Raw genomic sequence first — 27,616 nt, 5'->3', positions numbered from 1 at the left:
TGCATATGAAATGATTTCAGGATCACTAGAGACTTGACTTCCCTCATCAGAAGAAAATGAGAGCATCAAACCAGGTTAAGGCTGGGTAGGAGGGTCCTAAGAGAGGACAAGCTCCTGGGGAAGAGGAGAGGTCAGGCTTTACTCAACAGCTATAATCTCATCTAAAATTTTTAAATGGGGAGCTTTCCTGGTGGTCCAGGGCTTAAGGATTCACCTTTGCAGTGCAGGGAACACGGGTTCAATCCCTAGTCTAGTAAGACTCCACAAGCCTCAGAGCAACTAAGCCCGTGGGCAGCAACTACCGCAGCCTGAGCACCTAGAGTCCGTGCTCTGCAACGAGAAGTCATGACAGTGAGAAGCCCTTGCACCACAACTAGAGAAAGCCCAAGAGCAGCAACAAATACCTGTGCAGACAAAAATAATATATTAAAAACAATGCAAAATTTTAAAAAGTACGTAATTTGTGAAAGGTTTGGTCTGAAGAGTCATGCTAAGGTCTCTATTTAATTCTACTTCTCATTTTTAACATCGTTTTATTCACAAATATTTGCAAAGTGCCTTACTTTGTGACGAGACTGTACCAGGCAGGGTGGTTGTAACAGTGAATAATACACTAATAAAGAGACTCTGCCCTCAGACCTACTTACTGTTTTGACTTTAGGTTTTTTTTTTCTTTAAGAAACTGAAGAGCGATATAAATACACACCCCCAAATTCTACTTTATATCTTCTAAAGTGTTAAAATCGCAAGATTTCTAAAACTGCACTGGTGTATGTTTCTACTATGGACACTGGTTCAAGTGTTTCTTCTCCTCTGCTCAATGTTCAGAAGATATAGGTTGAATAATAGACAAAACCAGTTGTAAGTTGAAAAATCAAACTGGATTTTATTAAAATATACATAAATATCTCTTATTTTTATTTCATCAGTTGGGGAAGTTAGGAGGAAATTAAGTGAAAAGTAATAGCACTGGTGTCGAGAAATGAAGGCCAAAAGGGAGTGGGTGGAACTGTACTCCAGCCCAGATCTGCCACCAGCAGCCTGAGAAAGGCATTCAGTGTCGTGTCCTTGGATGCAGAATAAGGTTGTGGAAACGATGCTGTCTGGGGTCAGCTGCAGTTCAAAAACTCTACTGTCCTAATTCTATTATTAGGAGCAAATGCTATAGTTAGACATTAACTATAGAGCAGGTGCTCACAATGAAAAGTAAATAAACACTGAACTCAAAGGAATACTTTTAAGGAAGACAAGAAAATTACAGAAGTTTTCTGCTTTAGAAAAATGCACTGATGTTACTGTTTTATTCACACTAATATATATACACAAAAAATGTGTATCATATGTGACTTTCAAAAAATTCTATGTTCCATGAGAACTATGTAAACAGTGTAAAATGTTCCTACTGCATAACAAAAGCAAATCAGCATTCCCATGTAGTATTAGGAAAATATTTAGACAATCTGAAGTTACAGTAAAACAAAGTAAAATATCACAGAACAGTCTTTTCATGAAATAGAGCTATGAGTCTAGAAGTTCATACAGTTCATACTTTCCAATACTTTGGTATAAGTGAAATTAATAGAAGGCAAAAAAACCCAAAACCCAAAAAAATTCTACTGTGGTTCTCATATTAACTGCAACTTCAGCAATAAGGCGATTGCACAGCTACCATAGTTGATAAAATGGAGAAACTTCTTGCTTGCTCCCCGCTGCTAGTGGAAGTGACGCTGGGAAAGAATTCACAGGACTTCGGTGAAGTGAGAAGCGTCTCACTTCCTCTCATCACTCTCATCCTGGTAACGGCCTGGAAGGCTCCAAGACCACAGTGGAGCTTGGAACAGAAGTGATTTTGGTTACTTCCGCTTAACAAATACAAATAACCCTGCATTAAAGCAGCCCAAACTATAATTCACATTTAAAAAGTTGAACATAAATCTTTAAAAAACTGTATTATTATAGTTTCTTGAGAAGTCTGTAGAACATACTACATTAATTTAAAAATGCAAGTTTAATAGACCACTGACAACAGTTTAGGAAAAAGAAACAACCATTTGCATGCGACAAATATTCTTCATTGATAGCACATATTACTTTGACAACTATACAATTAAACTGATCTGAGAAATTTTAAACTGCATCATTTTAAACATTTCTTTTTCTCATCTACACAGTCCAAATGCGGTCCTGATTTTTTTCATTGTCCTTTTGTTCTGCGTGTTTTCTTTAAATGAACCCCTACATCTGAGAAGGACAGCACAGGAACTGTTGACGCATCCACTTCTGTCAGCCAGCCCAGGAGAGGACTGGGAATGTCCTCTGAGGATTTTCTCGGCACTGTAATTTAGACTGCAAGCTTCTGTAAAGACAAGAGAATCCTGAAAAGAAAAGAAGAATCCTCAGTCAACTTTACAAACTTAACAGACATAACACAAAAACTCAATGTCACTCCTTTCTGAAATGAAAGAACACATTGTCAAGTAACAAACGAACACTGCAAACTGCCTGGAAGAACACGGCCCATGAACACGAAGTCCTCAGACAGGCCTTCTTGAGGGACAGAAGGGCATCAAGGAGTGTTCAGTGAGGTCAACTAGCTTAATAATCTTCATAACAAAATGAGTACAAAAAATAAAAGGCAAAACATAAAGTGAATTATCTGTCAGGTTAATCTGAGGCTTTTTAAAGAGTGATTCTAAAATTAAAGGACAGAAAAAAAATTCAGCAAAACTGTCAATGCTTGAATGAACCATGTATAGAAGGACTGTTAAGATTTTAAATTATTTTATAGTGTCAGTATACTGTTAGGAACTAAGCTCTTGCCTAAGTTTTACAACCATGTATAAGAAGAAATAAAACAATTACAGTGAACAAATCATGTGTAAGATGAAAGGGTCTTAATTTTTCATAGCAGGTGATGATGTCACAGTCCTAGAACTGTTTGTTTGGATTTTGTTTGTTCCTCTTTGTTTTGTGCAGAAAGAATGTCAGGAATTTAAATCATTTCAAAATTCATTTAGAATAATATCCAAGACTATGGTATACTAAGAAAGTGGACTACCAGATATTAAAAACTTTCACTGACTCTAAGACATTGTCAATTGTAAGATGCAACAATGTTTTATGCATCATGCAAAGAAAAGATGCCCAGGGTAGGGAGTCTAAAAGGCACAGAGACCCTCACAAAAAGTAGGGATATCAAATCCCAAACAGCCTCAATGAGGGGTAAAAATATAATAATTTAAAAATAATAATGCTTCCTCCAGAAAGAACGCAAAGATGCTGCAGACCACTTCCCTGACAACAGGAAGGGGGTGAAATTCCTTGATACTGACCTGGTGCCTCCACCCCTACCAGCCTGCAGATTTTATGACCTGAGTGCACACTAGCAGCACAGGCCAAGAAAATCTCAAGCAGAGAAGTTAGTTTCAAAAGACTCAGACTAGCAGTGCCCCCCAGTGACTGTAGAAGAAAACTCAAACCCTCTCAGGGAGAACTCAACTTTCATTAAGGCAACAGCTGCTTTTTAAGATGCATTGCAGATGTAAAGATGCTGAAATGCAAAAAATACGTAACTTGAAATCAGTAAAATATGGTAGACAAATAAGTCAAAAGAAGAGATGTCAGAAAACCTAGAAAACAAATATTGGGTGTATGAATTAAAAAAAGTCAAAACAGCACACGTAAAAAACATCAAACCAACAACAAAAAGGTCCATTATTCAATATATGGCACAGGCAAAAAAGATTAAATATTTAAGAAAAAAGTTAAATTCCTCTCTATACCATATCCTTCAAAACTATAAAGTCAGGTGAAAAAACAAAAACATATAAAAACTAAAAGAAAATAAATGTAATTATCTAAGTAATATTAAAAGACTGGCCTTCACATTTTTAAAACATGCTCCCTGATCCTACCCCTTAAAAATAAAAGGGAGTATTTATTTATTAGAAGGCAAATGCCAAACTCAAAAAAAACTGTAATGACAAAATGTTAATTTAACTATCGTAAGTATAAATCTGTAAGAAGCAAAAATATCATACCCCCCACACCTCCAGAAAAAAGCATAAAGGTCAAAAACAGGCAACTGACAAAGAAAGAAATGGCCAGTTAAAAACACTAAACATGCTTAATTTCACTAGTAACAGAAATGCAAAATGAAACAATGATGTAACAACCTCTGGGCTTCCCAGGTGGCGCTAGTGGTAAAGAACCCCTCTGCCAATGAAGGAGACAAAAGAGTCAGGGGTTTGATCCATGGGTGGGGAAGATCTCCTGGAGGAAGGCACGGCACCCCACTCCAGTAATTTTGCCTGGAGAATCCCATGGACAGAGGAGCCTGGAGGGCTACGGTCCATAGGACTGCAAAGAGTCGGACATGACTGAAGTGACTTAGCATGTACGCATAACAATTTCTAACTATCAAATTAGCAAAACTTTAAAAAACAGCAATACCCAATATGGACAAGGGTAGAGAAAAACTAGCACTTATTTTGACAGCAGCTATGAAACTTCTGCAACCCTTCTGAAATACAACTTCCCAATAAATACAGATCAAAAATCTTTTTAAAATGTGACTACTCTTAGATTTAGGAATTTATGCCAAGCAGTCAGAAATGCACCAAAAGTAGATACAACTACATGTTAAGAATTATTTACAATAGAGAAAAATTGGAAAATCACCTAAACATGCAACAATGGTAGATAAATTAAGGATTTTAATAAAAAGAACTATGAATGAAATACAACTATTAAATATAATGCATCTCTGGTATGGCAAAAACCACTAGAATACTGTAAAGTAATTAGCCTCCAACTAATAAAAATAAATGAAAAATAAATAAATAAATATAATGCATCTCTGAAGCACTGTTCATGCTAGTAAACCCATATGCCCAACGGTAAGGAATGGTTAAAACAAACTGTGGTGGAATCACTAAAAAGGATGAGGCAGCTCTTTTGCTCTGATATATATTCTGTCTGTCTGAGATGATCTTCTTCCCCCAGATATCTACCTGGCTCAGCTGCTTCAATGACATTCTATCATTAAGGATGACCCCTGCCATTTTACATACAACAGCAACTTGTTCCCATCTCCAAGGTATTCCCTCTCCCCTTATCCTGATGCTCTATTTTTAACCATCTGACTCACTTCCATTGTTCATTTACTGTCTGTCCTCCCCTAGAGGAAAGACGATCCTTGAGGGCAGACTGTGTGGTCCACTGCTGTAACCCTCAGGGCCTAGGCACTTAGCAGGTAAGTAAGGTGCTCAGCAAACGATGGAAAGATGCTGGCTGGGTGGATGGATGGACAAATGGATGGGTGGGTGGATGCGGGAAAATCACAAAGATACAAAGGTAAGAAGAGTGGGTAAAGTTGGTGGTGGTCAGAGCGGGGTTCTCTGGCTTCTCTCCGAAGTGTGAGAGAGTAGGGTCACGGTCAAGGGCTGTGGGAAACGTGAGCAGAGAGAAGAGCAAAATAACAGTCACCTCAGTGTGGGGAAGGGAATTTACCAGCAAAAGTGTGGCAGAACAATACTGCAGGCTTGACTGCCCACTGGATGCTTTAGTCATAGATTTGAAGTGAGTACGGTTAGCGCAATTGCCTGACTTTTCTCTGGCCATGTGCTGCTACTTGAGTGAGGTTCAGAGTAAGGGTTTACTAGGATTTAGGTTTTGCCAGGTGAGTAAGAGAGGAAGAGAAAGACATGGGACTCCCCTGGTAGTCCAGGGGTTAAGACTGCTCCCAACAAAGGGGGCCCAGGGTTGATCCCTGGTCAAGGAACTAAGATCCTATGTGCAGGGTGTAGTCAAAAAAAAAAGCCTCAGAATGAAACCTTCGGAATTTATACACGCAATAAAGATAAACTCACACTGTGAAGCTCAAGTCCAATCAATGCTGGGGCTGTTCTGGACTAATGTTCATTGTTCGATAAATTTCTTTAAGTAATAACAGAGCAGTATCTTCTGATTCCCTATTAAAAAGAAAAGCACATTCACTTAAGAGATAATGAGAAATTAACCTCTATGCATAAAGGTAGAAAGGCAGCTTTGGTTCTATTCAACTTTACCTAAGGAGGGCAAATGAAAACAAAGTTGTATAATCTCAGAGCTGTCCTTAAAAAATGGATAAAGACTGATCAGCAACAAAACAGCTGTGCTGCCATTTCCCTTGGTGACAGAGGATATATGAAAGGATGGCATTCAAAGTCCCTACCATTCCCACTCTGAAATGTATCTCAACAATATGTGCAAGTACCAGAGGTCTTTGGTCAAACACAGGTGACATGCTGCCATCTTGTGGATAACTAAGCTAATGGGGTAAAACACTGATTTTAAATATATGGGCAGTCAAATTAATATTCCGTAACAAATGCTAATTCAGCAAGAATGTCATGGAACTGCAGTATGTGCTGGCACATGAACACTATCAAAGGTAAATACTTACCAATAGCATAAGTGACTCTGAAGAGCGAAAAGATATTCATTAAAACTCTCTATTGGCTTTTCTTGAAGAACGTAGTCAATTCGACGGCCTCCATTCAACATTCCAACCTTTCCTAAGTAGTCCTCATCCTTGGAAAAATCTGGACTTTCAACAATCTTTTCTGCTAGAATTCAAACCATTTCAATATCAAAGTCAATCACTTAATCATTATCCTCTGACTTTAGCTGACTTTCTGGGCTCAAGAGAAAATTGCTTGACACACGCAGCAGCCTGGGGAGCTACCAGGCTCACTTCCCATTCCTCCAAAGAGCCAGGGGGAGAGGGGCTGGCTGCCCGGGAGAGAGGAGAGAGAGCCAAGCAGCTGACAGGAGTTTTGAAGAAAAGGGGTGAGAGAGCATTGTAGAGAGAAAGGAAACAGAATTAGAACCTGAAAGAATCAAAGACGTCATGGCACAATGACCTGACATTGCACGTACAGTCTACAGTGACAAGTCAGACACAACCAGGAGAGTTCTGCTCACAGGGGGTCATTCAAACGCCTGAATACCAACTTAATTCTCAACTCCGACATTCCACTCTGGCCTTATGAATCTCAACAAGATTTAAAGCCTGTACAGTAAAACCTGGGCTTCCCAAGTGGCTCAGCGGTAAATAATCTTCATGCCAATGCAGGAGATGCAGGTTCAATCCCTGGGTCAGGAAGATTCCCTGGAGGAGGAAATGGCAACCCACCCCAGTATTCTTGCCTGGAGAATCCCATGGACAGAGGAGCCTGGCGGGCTACAGTCCATGGGACTGCAAAGAGTCGGACACGACTTAGCAACTAAACAGCAGCAGAGTAAAACCTGCAACTATCAGCCCAAAATCTAGTTTAAAAAGAAAGGATGACATGCATTTTGAAGTAGTTTGTCCAAACAGATTTTCCTTTATAGGAAGAGCCTCTACATTTCAACAAAAAGGACTATAATGGAAAAGCATCATCAAATAATTTATGTGTGCTTTGTTCACAAATAATTTTTGCACTGGAAAATGCCTTAAATGTCAAATTTACCTTCAACTACTTGCTTTTCTTCTTCTTCTTTGATCTGATTGGCTACCTTCTCCAATTCTTCTTGCAACTGAGTTGAAGAGGTATGAGCACGGGCAAACTCGTTTAATGTCTGCCAAGCACTTTTCAGAGAGCTAATGAAACCCTGCTTCAAATCAGATCCCATACGAGAGAGACTTTCTTTCAACTCTAAGGAGATTAAGATGACATAACAAGGTATTAGTTACTGGGTAAAATTCTGCACCACAAAAATTAAAACACAGGTTACACTATTCTCAAACGAGATAAGACCTCTTATTCTTCTCTTAAATGTCAAATACACGGGAGTTTCTCAGCCAAGAACTCTCAACATGTTAAAATGTTCTGTGGAGTCTTATTCGATCATTTTTTTAATGACTAAACTTGATCCAGCTTAAACCTATACATTTCCTCTCTCCAAAAAAAGAAAAAAAAAGACAGAATTCAAATACCATAAAAATGTATAAGCACATTTATGGGCCTTTTTTTATACTATAAGTCAAAAAATGGGCCCACAAGACTAAAAAGATGACTTTTTCTAATATGTATTGGTGAATGGTTTTGAGAATTTGAGATTCTGATATAATCACAATTTAAACTAATTTAAAAATGAAGAAACTACTGCCCCTTTACTTTTTCTACTTTTGTCTAATAAATAATATTTTAATTCAAAATTTTAAGAATATCAAAGTATCAAATTTCTCATTTTAACTTCAAAAGTTAATTATGTTTGAAAAGCATAATGCAAACTTAAAGAAAAAAAAGAACAAAAATTTTAAGTAAGAGGGCATGATCACTTTTCCTTCTTTTAAACCTATGAATAAGAAGTAATATACACCATTAACAGGCATAAAAGAAACCTAAACCCTACTTGGAACTATTATCAATCCATTTTGTCCAATAAAATTTTTTTAAAAGAAAAAGTTTATTTATAGTTACCAAGGAAAAAACAGCTCACTTGACTGAGCATCAAAATTTATTTCTTGATGGTTTGGTCTTTAGTTCAAAAATTACTCTGCTTCCCAATTCCAAAAACTATTACCAAATTTTATCAAAATGTATGCATCTCACTTTATTACCAACTTCCCCCATTCCTCATTATATCAACAACTAGAATATTATCAAGAAGAAATCATCAAGGAGAAGAAACTCTTACATAACTTTATAGCTCCTCCAAATATTTAGTAAACAGGTTCTGAACATAGTAGGCACTTAAATAAGTAAGAGCTTAGTGTTAAAATGCTCATAACTTATTACAAATGACAGGAAGAACACAAATCATTAAATGAGAGATCACAAAATGACAGGAAGGAAAAAGCATTGGCTTTTTACCTAAATGAAGTCTTTTCCTGCCTTTGTGATGTGGAATGAGAACTGCCTTTAGGTCCAAATCTGGTACAATCATAGGTTCTAATCGATACGCCACTGGATCAAGCTATAAACAGAAGAATTAGAAATTTATGGAAAGCTGTTTTGAGTTATATATCTTAGTTAAGTGAGCAAACAGATAACTGGCAAACCAGAGATTTTTATTTTTTTTCACACCTTATTCAAATATTGGTAATTATAAGAAGACTTTTCAGTTTGTGAAGAAAATTACTTTGCAAACAAAGTGAAGGAATCATTTCCTTGAACAAAGGTTTTCTGGTAGAAAAGTTTATCGCAAAGTATCAGACTGTATGTTTTAGGTCAGAGGGCTGAGTTGTACAAAATCAAAATCAGTATCAATTCCTAAGAATCTGAGACTCTATCAGGATAAAGAGGACTAGTGCTTTGTCTTCTTCAAAGCAGAAGTAAATGCAAGTCACTCACTGGGTGATAAATATTGAAGAATCCTTTGCAGGTAGGAAGCCTGTAGTTTTCATCTATCCTATCCACTCCTCGAATAGTGAGAAACATACCAATTGGAGATCCCAAGGCAAAGAAAATCTCTGGTTCAAAGTCTAAGGCGCTGTAAACAACAGAAACCTAGGAAGAATCAGAAAACAATGAAAGACAGTCATTTCAATGTCATGAAATACAAATCTCAAAGGTTCAACTGAAACTGCACTTGATTAAAAGCACCCCAACACAGATGATGCTGTGAGGTGTGGCTTACGATGCTACTGATCACTGTGATGGACAGCTGCTGCTGGCACAAAAGGACCAAAAAATTTCCCTCTGAAATCTTTATCCACTATTACATCCTCTGACTAGACTTTCACTTATTGTATAAAGCATAAAATATACAGTGACTCCAGAATCAAACTGCCTGGGTTTGAGCCCTGACTCCACTTCTCACTGTGTGTCTTCAGGCAACTTTCTCAATCTCTTTTGCCTCCACCTGTTGCCTTATCTATAAAATGGGAATCATAACAATGCCAAACTCATAATGTGGTTGAAAAACCACACTTAATAACCAAATCCACATAAGGTGTTTGGCATATTTTAAGCATCCAATGACTGTGACTTCTATTATAACCACCATTCTCATTCATTGCACATGTTTCTCTCCATTAGAAAGATGATTTATCCCCAAAGAGCTCCTGTGTGGGGGAAGCACACATGTAGCCTTTCAGCTCACAGAGAACTGTTAGTGTAAGAGAAAGCACCCACATTCGGACAGCTCTCTATAGTTTACAAAGCTCTTATTTGCTGCTCAGTGACAGAACATGTGTTTTCATCATTTCAGTATCCTGAGAATGAAGAACAATGAATGGCATAATCAAGGGCATGACAGAGGTCCACTGAGAGCAGAGGGCATGGCAGGGACCCTCATGCCCACGTATCAGACAAAGACAGTGAAGCCCAAGTAGGTGACGTCACTTACCCAGGAGCACACGGTGAGTGGCAGAATGACGTGACGTCTAACCCCAAGTTCAAAGCTCTTTCTACTAACTAGGCTGCCCCTCTAACAAAGTCTAGACTTCACAACCCTTGGTTTGCCCCTAAATTTGCAAATTCAATAGTTTCTGCTACTGATGGGGACCACAAAGAGGGTGCTCTCAAGATTATGCATCTTGCCTCAGTTCCAGAAAAAAAAATAAGGTTAAAAAAATTATAAACTGGAAAAAATATTTACATGAAGGGGCCAATATCCCTAATATATAAAGAATTCTTCAGTACCAGTAAAGAGAAAAGCAACCCAATAGAAAAATAGGTCCTCTAGTACATCATCAAAAAAAAGCATTAAAAACAGATGACAAAATATCTAACCTCTCTAGTGCTCAAAGAAATACAGTGAGATACAATTAGCACAGATATAAATACTAAAAAAAAATTAAAACTCCTATTTGCATGTGAAAAAACTATTTCTTTAGAAGAAATTATAAAAGTAAGAATACGACATTTTTAAACAAGAATGATAGTACTAGCAAGGGAGAGGAGAGAGGCAGTCTTATAAGCTGCCAGTGGGAGTACAAACTTTCCAGGAGCAAGTAGCAGTAACTATTAACATTCTCGTGTTCATGGCTTTTGGCCCAGCTATAAATACTTCCAGTTATATAACTGCAAGAAAGAATAAAAAATGTTCACAGAAAATTGGTTTAAAACTGTTTATCACTGGATTGCTTAACAGAGTGAAAAACTGCCTACAGGTCTAATATTATGGATTGAATGTGTTCCCCCAAAGAGAACTGTACCAATATCTCAGACTTTCTTTGGAAATAGAATCATTACAGCATTAAGGTGGGCCCTAAATCCAGTGACTGGTGTCATTATAAAAAGGAGAAACCTGGACACAGGGACAGGGAAGTGAAGTGAAGACAAAGGGAGGTGGCCACGTGAAAATGGAAGAATGGGGCGGGGCAGTGGGGTGAAGCACATAAACCAAAGGATGCTAACAACTGCTGGCAAACCATCGGAAGGGAAAGAGGCAGGGCAGGGTGCCCCTACAGGGCTTCAGGGGGCAGCAAGGACCTGAGTCGTGGACTTCCAGCCTCCAGAACTGTGAGACAGTAAGTTTATGGTGATTAAGACCACCCAGCTTGTGACAGTTTGTTATGGCAGCCTATTTAAAAAATGGGCTTGTGTTGGGTAATTCTGCCCAACTGTAGGCTAATGTTAAGTGTTCTGAGCACATTTAATGTTTAATGTTCTGATGCTGGGCAGGTTAGGTGTATTAAGTGCATTTTTGACTTTGGGTATTTTCAGGTTATAATGGGTTAATCAGGACATAACCCCATCATAAGTCAAGGGAGACCTGTATCATGTCCTAGTATTTTCCATTTTTATTAAAATAGATATGTAAATATATGCTCAAGAGTCCAGAAGGCCTTGTTCAAACTGCTTATGGTAATTAGTCATGGTTAAGGAGATTATGAGATTTTTTTTTTTCCCCTCATCTTTTCCTTAATCAGTATTTCCTGGCTTTCTGGCACGAATGATGCACATTGTGGATTTCCACAACAACCCTCTGGGTAACAACAGAGATGGCATGTGACCTGGACTGGGTCAATCAAACCATTCCCCACTCCCCAAGCAATAAGAATTGGTCCAGAATGGACTTGAGACTCAAGTCAGGTCAAATAAAATCCTTCCTTAAGTTTCTTAACTGGACCTATTAGGTAGATTCCTTCACCTCTATGGTGATGAAGCTATGAAGAGGGGAGTCCAGAACCACCAACACCCACAATTCCACGTTCACAGAGGCCAACACTTCCAAGGAGAAGCAGGCGGTGAGTGTCCCAGTGATGGGGAGGCCCTGGTTCCACAAACCTTCTACACTCCAGCCTTCACATGCAGCTGAGAAAGTATGTCCTTTCTTTATTTCCTAGAGTCTGTTCAAGTTTGCTCATGCTTTAAGAAGACATTTTTGTGGACTTTCCTGGTGGTTCAGATGGTAAAGAATCCGCCTGCAATGCGGGAGACCTGTGTTGGGAAGATCTCCTGGAGAAGGCAACAGCGACCCACTCCAGGACTCTGGCCTGGAGAATTCCATAGACAGGGGAGCCTGGCAGGCAACAGTCCATGGGCCCACAAGAAGTTAGACACAACTGAGCAACTTTCACTTCACTGGTGACCCAGTGGTTAAGGATCCACCTTGCAAGCCTTGCAATGTGGGGAACGCAGGTTTGATCCCTGGTCAGGGAATTAATATGCCACATGCCATAGAGCAACTGAGCCTGCCAGTCTTAACTACTGAGTTCGTGTGTTCTGGAGTAGGCAGGCCAAATAAGTAAGTTAAATAAATAAATAAAAATCCCTTTAAATGCAAATTTTATGAATGAATTAGGCTTAAAAGCTTGAATAGGCTATATCAAACATCCAGCAATATTTTCTGCCTTCTTTAAATCAGTCATGAACTCACTTAAGAGATTAGAACCATACAACTATAAGTATATTGAAAGTAACCATTAGAACCATACAACTATAAATATATTGAAAGTAACCTTCTCTAAAAAGATTTTAATACTTTTAAGCCACTGTGAAACAAGTTTATCATTAAATGCAGCATTAACAACTACTTGGTAGGCTTTTACAGAAACTATTTCCCTCAGGAAAGAACTGTGAGTAGTAAAAAAGTTTAAGCATACTCTGAAAATAATTTTCTATCACCACTTCTATTACTAGTGGCTGAGACAGTTAACATTATAAAACTGAGGGGTGAAAAGACTTAAACAGAGACAATTTCAAAGGCAAAGTGATATGTTCAGTACAAATTCAATCTCTTATTTCTAACATTATGAAAGCAAGCCGTTTTTATTAAGAGAAAATCAGTTTTCTCCACCCTCCCCTGAAAAAATTGTTGAATAAATATTTAAAGAATTTAAAGTCGCCCAAATAGCCCAGGCAAGTGATTCCAACATAAACCATACAGCCTGAGTCAGCGTGTTGACTTGCCTGTCCGGTGCCAACTTCAAAGGCCTCATAATCAACACGCACAGAGGAGACGGACGCTCCCAGCGGGAGCCTCCTCTTGGCCTCGTTCGCGTCTGAGGGAGGAGAAGCCACGTCTTTAGCTTTCTGAGCACTTTCTTCCTGTCCTTTTGTCGACGTGGCCACCACTGCCTTCTTTTCCGATGCTGCTTTTTTCTCTTCCTGTGAAATACCAAAATTTCATAATATAACTAAGGGAAAAAAGTTATCAGCTATCACTATGAAATATCCATATCAATATTAAGGGATGATTAGTAGTTTCTTAGGCATAACAATGAAGGCATTGTGGTTAATTAGAGAAATGTCCTTTTAGAGACACATAGTAAATATTCAAGGAAAAAAATGCCATGATGTCTATAAGCTACTTTAAAATTCTTAAGAAAAAGAAAATTAAAAACAAAGAAAAATGTGGCAAAACAGCTACAATTAAATCTAAATATTAGCTATTATTATACTCTGTGCCATACACTTTTTATATAATTTAAAATTTTAATAGAAATTTTTTTTTTAAATGCCAACTTCTTCCTTCATGATCTCAACTTTAGCCAGATAATTTAGAAGTACTTTATGTAACTGTAAAAATATACTTCCTATAAAGGGGTGTAACTTAAGAAATTTATTCATTCAACATGTTTATATTCTTACGTCTATATGAAGCCACTGATAAGTTTTCCTCAAAAGCATTCTGGGAAGAACACATTGTGGTACATTCATACAGTGGAATAACTGTTCAGAAATAAAAAGGAGTAAACTGCAAATAAAACTACAACTTCATGGATCTTAAAAACATTATTTTGAGTAAAAGAAGAAAGATACAAAAGAGTTTTCAGTGTTGGTTCCATTTATATAAACTTCTAGAACAGGCAAAACTATTCTACAGTGATCAGATTCAGAAGAGGCACTCTCTGGCAGGAGGAGCTGACCAGAAAGCAGCTTGAGAGAGCTGAGTGACAGAAACGCTCTATTTCTGGTTTTGGCTGGTGACTACACAGGTGCAAACACTGTCAAAGCTTATTGAACAGAACTCTCAAGACCTACATATTTCATAAGTCAGTCAGTAAAGAAAATCTTTGGGAGCATCAACACAACAGGTGTACCACTACAGTAATGAGACAAAATCCGCCCGTGTTGGTTTGTGATCGCGCCCCAGGACAGCGGCAACAATGTCAGGGGAATGTGAATGACCATCACGGTGGGTTTGCTGACTTCCCACGGGCACAGGTCTCAGAGGTCCTCACTCCCAAAGCTGTGAACGCCTGGGTTAAGTCTCTGAACATTACTGACAGTGCCTAAACCCAACAGCTAGTCCAACTGCTCTTGTCCATCAGTGAATTCCAAATACTAGGAAACCTGGAAACAGGTCCAACTGGTTAATTCAAAAGATGATATAGCAAAAAGAAAGCTCTCCGCCAGCCATCTGGGAACTGATCCCACCATGAAGGTCTGAGTTGGCCTTGTTATCTCTGCCCTTTGGAGACACCACAGGATTAAACCTAAAACACAAACTGAAGAATGTGACCAACATTCTTCAGTTTAAATTTTCTTTCTTGCTTTGAAGTACTTCCCATTATAGTCATATAACTTAACAATCTAAATTACTAAGAGAACTGTCTAAATAGATCCTAAACAGTCCTACTGCAAACTGCTGTTTTGTTTCCCTCTGAGACACAGGCAGTAACGTGAAAACAAAGTGAGCCCACATACACATACTTGACAATCAATATCCCCAGCACTAAGAATTATTTCTTTTCAAAGGAAAATGATTAAGATGGCTTACAAAGGGGAAAGAGAAGTTCAGGTCACAAATACTTGATCTCCTTATTAAAAATAATGGGCTAACTTTTCAGTTACAGTAAATCAATAGGATGCACCATTTTATCTCATTATTGATCCAGCAGCACCTTGTTAATGATGAAAAACAGAGCGATCAATGTTAACACAGCTGAGAAAGTGTCACGGTTCATTCAGAGGCAATTATTTTTGAATTTAAAAAATAAGATGACTTTATAGGTTTTTACCCCTTTTCAAAACATTCTTATAAGTGCCATAACTGATATATTCAAGTTACTACAGGAGCCAAACCAAACTCCTTCTAGAGACTTTTCAAGAACTATAAACAGAACCTTTTTTTCCTTTTTTCCTTTTATTGAAATATAAAATCAAGGACAGATGCAGGGCCTGGCAATCTAGCTTCTCATTTTTTGTCTGTTTTTACAGGCCTGTCCTTCACTGACATGCACATGCAGACGAACGTGCTTACACGTGGAGAACACAGGCTGGTGTCCACAGTGTGGACACACTTGTGGGGTCCTGGTTTTGGTGTGGCCACGTGCTCACCAGAGATTCTGCCTCTCAACTCAGTCTTCATCATCACCTTCAATCAACCACCACAAACACTATCCTGTGTCTAAAATGTGTTTTGAGTCTCACCCTTCTTTTCCATTTCCTATTATACCTCAACCATTTCTGAGTCACTGCATAATCACAGTGACTATGCCGAGATTCCCAACAGCCTCTAGCTTCACCCCTTCCAACTCCACCCCAACACTGTAAGCAAGTGAACTCTAAAACACCAGCCCAGTCATGGAAGTGCCCGGACTGTTCCACTGACCCACAGCAGTGGCTCTCACGCAGTGTCCCTCAGAACTGACCCAGCGGCTTTACACTGCTGCTAAAATGTGGCCCAGTTCTCTCTCTCTCTCTCACACACACACACACATATTAACGTAAAATTCAGGTTGATAATGGAATTGTCTCAACTTTAAGATTTGCTCCAACTTTTTCTTCCTTTAGTACTGCGTATCAGCCAGTGGGCCCTAACCAATAGCAAAAGACAGCAAATATTAATGGAAAAATCAGGAAGGAATCAATGTCTAAAAACTCATTTATTATTTATTATAAGCACATTTGCTCATGGTTGACATTTTATAGGGATTTCCCTTATAGCTCAGTTGGTAAAGAATCCACCTGCAATGCAGAAGACCCTGGTAATGTGGCTTATAATAAGCACATAGCTTTAAATTTTAACATTTCTGAAGAAAAAATTAAAATTTAGACTAAATTTAGATTTGGTGCTAAATCATAATTTGTGACAAAAATTAATAAGCAAGTCAGCATTTCATGGTGTTAGTTTAAAAAGGACCATGCCTTTCATGGCCATGAGAATACATTTGAGGACCAGCTGCCACTTCTGCCGTTTGGGTCTTTGGGACCCTCTCCCCTACCCTATTCTCAGTCCCCTTGCTGTTTCCACTGCAGAAAAATACTTGCCCTCTCCTGGAAAGCCATTTCCCCTGACCCCACCCCCTCCTTCAAGTTCATTCACCAACACCTGGGGAAGTTTTCCCTCACCAGCCCCGTCCCTTCTCCCACGGCCAGGCCTCACCTGGCTCTGACAGCAGAGCGCACTGTCAGAGGACCGATACTTCCTTTGTGGTCAAATCTCCCCCTCTAGTTAAGACCACAGACCACACGGTTCATCTCCAGATCCCAAGGGTCCAGCACGTGCCTGATGCAAAAGATACACTCGGAAAATGCTGAACTCAACTGCTTAGCCAATCACAACTCTGTCCTATGACTTTATAATCTTATTACACATAAAGGGGCATATTAAGTTCTTTCCAAAGTAAAGAACCACAGACGTTTAAAAGATGGAAGGGTCAATGAAGACCATGTTAATTAATATACAATACAAACAAAATAGCTACCCTAAATGCTAAGTTTACAGAAAATCTCTATATAGTTAACTTAATGAAAATTAAATGAGTTATTCCCAATTGTTTTACTTCTTCTGAAATGCTTTTTAGCTGTTGCTATTACTGCTGTGTTTTGGATTGCTAACAATTTTTGCTTTTTGGTTATTATTTAGTGAGATGTATGTGTGTGTTCTTTTTATCTCTTTAGATGGTGAGAGGATTAGAAAGACAGAAAATGAGCTAATATTTATTGGGTGATTAGCTATACATGCATGGCTTCATCCACTCTGCAATCCTGTAAGGAAGGCATTATCACTCCCACTGTAGAAATGAAGGAAACCAAGGACCAGAAAAGTTAAGCAAATTGCTCATGAATATATAGTTAATGAGTAGTTGAACTGGAAATTAGGGTCACCAGCTCATCTATTTGTCTAGGACTTATCCAGTGTTGCACTGGGAAATATGCAAATACCAATTTAAAAACTGCAAGCCCTTTAACCCGAACTATGATCAGCCCCAGGAAAACCAGGAACTGGAATTTAATTAGAATTTAAACCCAGTTCTGGCTGACTCCCACATCTGGGCTTCCATCAACTTGATTACTGTTCCCTTGGGCAGGGAGCACAGTAACTGGCCTAACCATAATGGTATGAACAAAATTTTCCAAAATATAAACAAGCTAGTCAGAGATAAGTTGTGTTTTCTTTTAGGAGCAGAAATGAACCTTACCAGTTTGACAGCTTTATGTTTTACAAAGTTAGCTATCTTCTTTCTGGGTCCAAGTGGTATCCCCATTTCCTTCAGATCATCCACTGTACACATAAGCTTTAAAAGAAAACAGACAAGCACATTAGTCAATCTAATGACACATGAACTGAAACTGAAAAAAGGGAATTATGAAAAGAAACTGTATCATCTAAGGTAATTGAATATCTTAGTCAATTTAATTTTTTTACCCCCAACCTAAGTAATTTTTAATTATGAACTAATTTAGGTAAAATCTTCAGCCTCCACATCTAAATCATTCTCTTAATTTTTAACAGAAAATACACACATGGTTGTATAGTATCAAAAGTTATGTCAAGCGTAAAATGAAGTCTCCTCCCTCCACCCACCCCAACCACCCAGTCCTCTGAGCAGATACTGCAGGCAACTTGCTCTCCATCTAGAGATATCTTATGTATACACAGCATTCCGTGTATGACTTATGACTTTTTCCAGGTGTGTGACTTATACGTATCACCAACTCAATGGACATGAATTTGAGCAACTCTGGGAGATAGTGTAGGACAGGGAAGCCTGGCGCACTACAGTCCAAGGAATCGCAAAGAGTAGGACATGACTTAGTGACTGAGCAACAAACCTATACACAAACAGGTCTGAATTTTGGTCTTTTCACATAACAAACCTTAGAGATCATTCCACACCAATCCCTCTGGCCTGCCCCATTCATTCAACAGCTGCAGAGTTGGTAACTGTGTGCATGCACCATAAACGATTTCACTGGCACCCTACCAGTGGACACAGGTATTCCTAAGGTGCTGCTATTACAAATAGTGCTACAGTGAGTATCCTTGGAAATACTATGTATTTTTTCATAGGAAATACCCTTGGCAGTGAAATTGCTGGGCTAAGTGTATGCATCCTTTTTATTTTAAAAGACAGGACTTCCCTGGTGCCCCAGTGGCTGAGATTCCACGCTCCCAATGCAGGGTACCCAGGTTTGATCCCTGGTCAGGGAGCAAGATTCCACACGCTGCAACTAAAAGCTGGTGCAGCCAAATAAATAAATATTTTAAAAATAATAAAAGATATTGTTAGACTGCCCTCCACAGAGGCTGGACCAATTTATGCTCTTACTCCAGTATTTATCAGTACCTATTTCCTGTTATCCCAGCCACACAGTGTATTAATATCAAACTTTTAATATTCTTGCCAAACTGACAGGTTAAAAAAAATCTCATTGGACTTGTAATTCATATTTTTCTTGAGTTTCTTGATAAGAAGTTGCTTCTTATTTTATTTTCCATATACATCTGTTCATATCCTTTGCCTATTTTCCTATTGTGTTGATGGTTTGTGTGTAATTTGTAGCAACTTTGAATAACAAAGAAATAAATGCTCTGTCTATAAGGTGTGCTCCAAATTGTCTTCTTAACCTACCACTGGCCTTTAGATATTGTTTATGGCATCCCCTACCACACAATTTTCTTTTTCCTTATGGCTTGTGGGTTTTGTTATACTTAGAAAAGTCTTCCCGGATTATTTAAAAAAAAAAAGGTCTCCTGATTTTTTTCAATTTTTTAAACATTTAAGTCTCTGCTTTCACTGTGATGTAAAAGGGTTTAAATCTTAATAATTTACCATCTCATACACAGGAAAAACAGTTTCAGACAAAAATGAATCAAACTGTCATCAGTACCAGAGATTCCATATCAATCTTTTCCTTTTCAAAAGTGCTAACATATTCAGAGAGACTAAGTGCTTCCAGAGTTTCTTGCAAAGTCAGGACTTCTTCATTTTCAACATCAAGGTCACAAGACTCATCCAACGTCAGCTTTGGTTCTTCGGGTATCTTTTTAAAAAAAAGTTGGGAGAACATTACAAAGTTCAGAAAAACTCCCATAAAACATCTTCTGATTTATGGAAAAATCTTAATTCTGGTTCCATACATAAATTATAATTTTTGGCAGTTTGTTATTCCAAGTTTGAATCTTCAGAAAATTACTAAAATTATTAAATTTGTATGCCTCCATTTTCTACAATAATTTCACATTTTTTAAACAAACCATAAACATTCTATCACATTTAAATGTATAATCCATAAGAAAGACAAGTGAGAAACTCAAACGAGCTCTATGGTTCCATCATACTTGTAAACCTCAAGGAGTTTTGTTACATAAAATCAGTTCAGATTTTGAAAAGCTCTTTGGCTCAAACTCTAAATCTAGATGTTAGTGGGTCATACCTGCTTTTCCTGAAAATGTGGTTGCTTCAAAACTCCATTAGCAACAGCTAAAGGCACAGGAGACTTTGATAAGCTCAAATCTTTTTGATTAGACAGGATGTCAAACAATATTAAAGAGCCTTAAAAAAAAAAAAAAGAAGCATTTTGCTTTTTTGTTTTATAATGTATTAGGTGCTTCTATAACACTAAGTAAATTCTCCTACTCTTTTTGTTCAAAGTCCCAAGTGCAAGTCACGTAAAGTTAGATGCTAATCAAGATCTGATAATCTATATTCTTGCTTTACCAAATAGCAGAATTAAAATATAAAGCATTCCTAGGCAACATGAAAGATGAATAGCAAAAGGCAGAATGTAAATTCAAAGCATTCACTTCTACCCTTTATAAAATTGAAAATCTGTAATTCTATATCTTTAACAAACCATGTCACCCACACTGAAAACAGTGATGACACAACAAAAATTGTACTTTAAATGTGGAAATTTAAAAGTTTCACCTAAGCTGTGACCAGCAACGGAGACCCCTCCTTTGAAGTCAGGGTTCCGACTCATGAAGAGTGCATACAGACGGTTTATCTCCAATCCCACTTTCTCCACAATCATCTGACAGTAGGTGGGGCTGTTGTAAAATAAAATGTCTAGCAAGGTCTCATTGGTAAAGTGACGAAATCGACCAATACTCGGTAAAGTGATTTTCTTAATATTCCTGTTTAGAAAGAAAAAAGTATACTTAGTAACCACCTTAAATATGAGTTTATAAAAGTTTTGATTTTGAATCCTGAAAATACACTGAGGAAAAAAAAAAAAACCTCACAGACTAATTATGAGTTGATTTCAGAGTTTCTGTAAATAAATCAAGATAAATCAAAAACGTTATCAACTTGTGCCTATAACTATACTATGAATTTGTGGATTCTCTAAAGTTATCATAAAAAAATAAATAAAATAAAGTTATCATATAAAATAAGGCCAAAACAAAGACCTTTACTTCATTTTTAAAGAGCAAAGCCTACCTTTCATTTTTCTTCCAATCTACTGGAAATCAGGATACTTGACAAAAATTGTGGGTGGCAAGGACAACAGAGAATGTAGCAAGAAACTAAGAAAGGAGTTTAAGAGAATGAAAATCTTTCCTGATTTGAGATGGTCATATTTCAGGACACAACACAGCATATTTCAGGAACACCCAGAGAGAAAGAAAACAGCCCCATAACAGGGCCTCAGTTCAGTTCAGTCGCTCAGTCGTGTCCAACTCTTTGAGACCCCAAGGACTGCAGCACGCCAGGCCTCCCTGTCCATCACCAACTCCTGGAGTTTACTCAAACTCAAGTCCATTGAGTTGGTGATGCCATCCAACCATCTCATCCTCTGTACAGGGCCTCACATGATAAAATGTTCGTAGGTTAGTTTTATTAAAACACGTGCCCTGAAACACCATGACGTCCACTAAAATCCAAGTATGTTATCAGCTCTGCGTCCCTGGCAGAAATACTTCCTAAGTCTATGGTTCCCAGCTGGCAGCAATCACAGTTGACTGGAGGCCTTTTTAGTTGTCACAGGGCCCAGTAAGAGCTGCCAGCAGTTAGTGGCGTTTAGACTGAGGACATTAATCAGCCTACAGTACACACAACAGTCTTTCATGACAACTATCCTGCCAGAGAGTCTCCACTGAGAAACAATCATCTCAACCAGCGGTTCTCAACCAGGGGCAACTCTGCCCCCAGGACACATCTGGCAGTGACTAGAGACATTTTTGGTTGTTAAATCAGAGGTACGGTTGAGTTACTCTTATCTGGAGGGTAGAGGCCAAGGGTCCTGTTCAACATGCTACAATGTACAGGACAGTCCCATGTCTGAACCACTATAGAAAAAAAACCGCTATAGGTAAGTATTTTAAAACCAGTTTAAGTTTCTTAGATTCTCTTAAGTATTTGCAATAGAAATATACACACCACATACATATATAATCAGTCATGCACACATACAAAGTAGGATATAAACTTAACAGCATTTAATCATATATAACAGCAAATATACAATCAAAGCTTTTTAGTGTTACTTGTTGAAGTCATAATAAACTACTTTATACAATAGTTTAAAATTTGAATCTAAGCCTGACTAATCTGAAAACCAAGTTATCAGAATCCACAAACCTGTCAACACCTGTGGCATCTCCACCCAAGGAACTGTGCCAGTGAACTGGAAGGAACTCCACTCTGCTTACTTTCCGTTCATCTAAAGATTTCTTGAAATGTGTCTGCAGCAATTTGAGAGAAACCACTCTAAAATCATCCACTTAAGAAAAAAAAAATTGGGGAAGACAAATATACTTGATTAAATTTTGCTATCTTGGTAAGCAGTCAGCAATCATCTCAATTATACCAGTATTTTTTGTAACACTAACTTTTCAAAGAAAAAAATGACAAAATTTAGTTCAGAAAAGAAAAAAAAAAAACTTTAAGAAGTTCTTCCATTATTTTACAGAAATAGATAAATGACTGAAAAATATTAACTCAACTACCACTACTAGCAGGCAGAAATGCACTGTGGGTAGACTCTGGAATCAAATTAACCTGCTCCAGAACCTCCCAGACTGAGACACAGGAGAGGTTAACTCATACTCTGGGCCTCAGTTCCTTACCCAATAGTAAAGATAACAGTAACAATACCTATACCTCAAAAGCTTATTATGAGGGTTAAATGACACAAAACATGCAAGATACTTGGCACGTACCAAGTATTCAATAAATATGAACTATTACTACAAATAAAAAAATAAAATTCATAGCTTTTTATTTATGTAAAACAAATTCATAGTTCTTTTAAACAACTTCTCACAACTAATTCACCAAAAATCAGTCCAACATGTAGGTGTTCCTAGTAGCTGAAAGTGTTCAGGCAGAGGCTGTCAGAAGGACTAAATTATTTCCAAGATCCCTGCTCATTCTTCACAGTCTAGGATTTTATGAGTTACAAATGTCATAAGAGCAAAATAAGTACAAATTAGTATTGCCCAGTGATCAGTTCAGTCTCCTCTGACAGTACATCAGCCAACAGTATACAGCTGAAAACACTTTAAAATGAAGGCTTCAAGTTCTTCTAACAGTTTTCAAATCGTTTCATGAAATAAAGTGACTAACACTTACCACATTCAATAATGCTTCTAAAGCGCAAGTCACACACAGGTCCAATGCCATGTACCATGAACACCAAATGGTCAACCTGAGGCATTTCTCCTGCAAAAGACAGACAGACATGCACATATCCATACATACAAACATACACAAGCTGGAGACTGGTTTAGGTTTTATTAAATGAGTAGCAATATTCAATATCCCTTTTGTCATCACAAACTTGCCAAAATTAGATGAACAAAGCTCAAAGTCCATCTTGGCATAAATCAGTGAACTAGACCAAGGAGTGGAGAAAGCAGCTCACTGGAGAGGCTATGAGCCAATCAGTTTTGTACCTCTAGAGGCTCCATAACCTTGTCATTTCTCCAGAATTGCCCAGGGCACTAAGCCCCATGTGGAGAAGCAATCTGCCAATATAAAACTTACAATCTTTTCCCAAAATCCTTCTCTTTGTTAGATTTATACACACTATAATGAACATTTTCAGGCTAAATCCACTATTTAACTTTGATTATCTCATTCAGATTGTAGATTGATTCAGATTATTTAATCTGAACAATAATTCAGATTATTTTTCATTATTTTATTCAAATATAGCAGGTAATCCTAATAATTGTTTGCTTTTCTCATCATTTTGAAGTAGAAAAGTTTAAAAATGATCTTGATCCTAAAAAATTATACACACCATCAGGAATTTCATCAAGGTTATCATCAATTCCACGCTTTACAACCCTAGGCCTTGTCTGTCCATCTTGTGTGGTCCCCCATTCATCAGGCACTGAGGAAGGTTGGAACTGAACAATAACCTTCAAAATATAGAGAAGGATTATGACAGAGCTCACGACCAAATTCATTTCCACTATAAATTAAGTAATTTATTTCAATACATGATAAACTACTTTATAGTACAGCTTATAAATCAAGTACTTATACTGCTCCTCCAAAATCACTTTTCTAGCAGTTTTGCTGGTGTTCAGTAACCATTAAGATTAAGCAAGTCAATACCATTATTTCCAATGCTTATGTTGAAAAATAATACAATTAAATGAGAAGTAGTTTGTCTTGATTTAAAAATATAACAAATTTCCAGGTTTACATGTAAGAAATTAAAGAAAAGTTACCTGCAGTAAGGAATCTTTGCTTTATAAACACAAAATCCTCTAAATAACAGTGCAAATTCAATTTCAATGTCAAAAACAGACTTACCTACCACTTTTCAGGAAGACATACACTATTCTGTTAAATCAACTGTATTTAATTTAGTCCAGTGTCATATGGAAAAATCTCAAACAACCTAATCTACTATGTAAAGGAATCAGAAAAAGAAGAAAAAATGAAGTCCAAAGTCAGCAGAAGGAAAGAACTAATTAAGATGAGAAAGGAAATAAATAAAACAGAGGCCAAAATACTAAGAGCAATGAAACCAAGAACTGGTTTTTTGAAAAAGATAAAACAAAATTGGTAAAATGTTAACCAGGTTTACCAAGAAGAGGGCACAACTAAACAAAATAAGAAATAAAAAAAGAGAAATAACAACCAAAATTCAACACGCGTTCCTAACAAAACTCTCATCAAAGTTGGTATAGATAATATATCTCAACATAACAAAGGCCATTTATGAAAAAACCCACCACTAACATCATACTCAGTGGTGAAAAGCTGATAGTATTTCCTCCAAACTGGAAACGAGACAAAGATGCCCGTCCTGCCACCTCTATTTAACACAGTACTGGAAGTCTGGCCACAGCAATCAGATCAGAAAAAGAAACAAAAGGCATCCAAACTGGAAAGGGAGAAGTAAAGCTGTCACTATTTGCACATGACATGACAGTGTATACAGAAAATCCTGAAGTCTCCACCAAAAAACTATTAGAACTGATATACGAATTCAGTCAAGTGGCAGAATACAAGAATTAATATACAGAACCCTGTTGCTTTTCTATACACTAATAATGAACTAAAAGAGGAAGAAAAAGAAAAAATCCCGCTTAAAATCTCTTTGAAAATAAAATACCTAGGAGTAAACTTAAACCAAAAAACTTAAAAGTTCACAGCAGTTACACCAGCCAAGATATGGAAGCAACCCAAGTGTCCATCAACAGACAAGTGGATAAAGAAGATGTTGGACACACACACAGATACAGACACATACACACACACAATGGAATATTAGCCATAAAAAAGAATGAAAGTCTTCCATCTACAGCAATATGGATGGACCTAGAAAACATGTGCAATGAAATTAAGTCAGAAAAGACAAATACTATATCACTTATCTGTGGACTCTAAAAAATAAAACAAATTAATGTAAATAGAAAAACAGACTCATAGATTTGAAAAAACACAAACAGCAGAGCAGTTTAACAAGTAAGGGGAGGGAGAGGAATGAGGCGAGACAGAGGCGGGGGAGTAGACACACAACCCACCATACAAAATAGATAAGCCACAAGGATACGCTGCACAGTGCAAGGGATCACAGACTTTACCGTGTAATGGCTTCCAAAGCAGTGTAACAACCTATAGAAGTACCGCGTTGGGACGCTGTACACCGGAAACTAATATATGGTATAAATCAACTGTACTTCAATTAAAAAAGTAAAATGCTACTTTAACATCAACCTCTCCCTCCCCCCAGAAAATGAATGCATGTAAGGTGGTATGCAAAGTTTTGTTTGTTTATATAAAAACAAGAGTTTAAAAAAAAAGTTAAAAAAGAGTAAGCATGGTTACCATTAAGATGCAAAACTAGGGGAATGTAGAAGTAAAAGGCTTTTATTTTTCATTTAATACCTTTCAACACTTTAAATTTTGATGGACTATGGGTATGTTTTTATTTACTTATTTCAATACACCAGTAAGGACTATAGTGGTGGTCAGAATACAGATTTTTTTTTTTCTTTTACATATTTCTGTAATAAATAGCCCATGTTCTGAGAAACTACATATGCATTGTGCTAGATGCTTTTGCACAAACAACCCCACTTCATCTAAAATATGACCCTAGGAGACTGTTGCAGTTGAGAGACCTGGAGCTTAGATTAAGGATGGTAAATGGAGGAATTTGAACACCACACCCGGTATCTTTAGAGAAACAAGAAAGGTTCCTGGAAACAATATAAATAAAAAGAGGAAGAATGTATTTTTACTGTAAAGGTTGAAACAAACCACTCTCAAGGGCAAGGTAGGCAAACTATTGCTGCAGGTCAAACCTGGCCTACCACTCATTTTTATAAGCAAATGAAAATACTGAAATATTGTTTTAATTGAAATATTGTTTGTTTTATTGAAAATAGCCATGCCCGTTGGTTTACATAATGCCTAAATACCAATAATCTTTCAGAGACTACATGGCCTACAAAGCCTTAAATATTTACTCTCTCACCCTTCACAGAAAAGTCTGCTGACCTTGGGTCAAGTATAAAAACTTGTCAAGCTTAATTTCAATGATGCATACTAAGCTTTAGCTAACATGCTACCATAAACAGAAACTTAGTGAGAGAAATTTAATTTCATTTATTTTTCTATCATCCATGCAATGTACTTGTTATATCCCTACTGCAGAATAAAAATGAACACTTATCAAACATATTCAGCAAAATAATAATTTTTTAAAACCTAAACATTTTAATATCTTAAACAATATCACTACCTTTGGATTGTGCATAACAATTGTCTCTCCACTCGGAAACTCTAATCTTCGGTGCCACTGATTCGTGGTTACAGCTTTCTTATACTCAGCCTACAATGGAGACGACATACAATCAGGTAAGACACATTTGTGTCACAGTCCACTTAGAGTGTGGAAGAAAATTATTAACAATGACAGTAATAAAAATAACAATCGCAGATCTCATTTACTAAGTGGTTACCAAACTTAACATTTTACATATAGTACCTCATTTGATTAACTGCTTTTATTCAGCCCTAAATAACATTATCCCCATTATACAGAGGTGAAAACCAAAGTTTAGAGTTGTCTATTAATTTCTTTTTTGTTGTCGTTCAGTTGCTAATCCGACTCTTTGCAACCCAACAGACTGCAGCACACCAGAATGCCCTGTCCTTCACCATCTCCTGGATTTGCTCATATTCATGTCAGCTGAGTCAGCGATGCTATTGAACCATCCCATCCTCTGCCTCCCCTTCTCCTTCTGCCTTCAACCTTTCCCAGCATCAGAGTCTTTTCCAATGTGTCAGCCCTTCACATCACGTGGCCAAAGCATTGAAGCTTCAGCATCAGTCTTTCCAATGAATATTCAGGGTTGATTTCCTTTAGGATTGACTGGCTTGATCTCCTTGCTGTCCAAGGGACTCTCAAGAGTCTTCTCCAGCATCAAAATCAGAAAGCATCAAGTCTTCAGTGCTCAGCCTTCTTTATGGTCCAACTGTCACATTCATATATGACTACTAGAAAAACCACAGCTTTGACTAGACAGACCTTTGTTGGCAAAGTGA

General features: G+C 37.5%; 1 protein-coding gene across 2 annotated transcripts in view; it reads right to left on the bottom strand.

Moving 5' to 3' along the window:
* Positions 1 to 859: 859 nt before the first annotated feature.
* SEC23IP (SEC23 interacting protein) overlaps positions 860 to 27,616 on the bottom strand; it is a 38,113-nt gene continuing 11,356 nt past the window's right edge. Inside the window, exons 5-19 of one of the 2 annotated variants that reach the window (XM_061162784.1) lie at positions 26,811 to 26,900; positions 23,847 to 23,967; positions 23,174 to 23,263; positions 22,181 to 22,322; positions 20,525 to 20,733; positions 20,031 to 20,149; positions 19,485 to 19,637; positions 17,792 to 17,887; positions 13,332 to 13,529; positions 9,324 to 9,479; positions 8,844 to 8,946; positions 7,497 to 7,682; positions 6,446 to 6,608; positions 5,871 to 5,972; positions 860 to 2,375 (exon numbers count right to left, since the gene is read on the bottom strand). In XM_061162784.1, coding sequence (XP_061018767.1) covers positions 5,891 to 5,972; positions 6,446 to 6,608; positions 7,497 to 7,682; positions 8,844 to 8,946; positions 9,324 to 9,479; positions 13,332 to 13,529; positions 17,792 to 17,887; positions 19,485 to 19,637; positions 20,031 to 20,149; positions 20,525 to 20,733; positions 22,181 to 22,322; positions 23,174 to 23,263; positions 23,847 to 23,967; positions 26,811 to 26,900 — 1,908 coding nt within the window. In that variant the 3' untranslated portion in view covers positions 860 to 2,375; positions 5,871 to 5,890. The remainder of the gene's footprint in view (positions 2,376 to 5,870; positions 5,973 to 6,445; positions 6,609 to 7,496; positions 7,683 to 8,843; positions 8,947 to 9,323; positions 9,480 to 13,331; positions 13,530 to 17,791; positions 17,888 to 19,484; positions 19,638 to 20,030; positions 20,150 to 20,524; positions 20,734 to 22,180; positions 22,323 to 23,173; positions 23,264 to 23,846; positions 23,968 to 26,810; positions 26,901 to 27,616) is intronic. The other variant, XM_061162785.1, reaches the window with a different exon arrangement.

The sequence above is a fragment of the Dama dama genome, chromosome 15 (assembly GCF_033118175.1).
Source record: "Dama dama isolate Ldn47 chromosome 15, ASM3311817v1, whole genome shotgun sequence".
Taxonomy (NCBI): domain Eukaryota; kingdom Metazoa; phylum Chordata; class Mammalia; order Artiodactyla; family Cervidae; genus Dama; species Dama dama.
The sequence above is the reverse complement of the archived record's forward strand: the minus strand, read 5'-3'. Positions and strand labels throughout refer to the sequence as shown.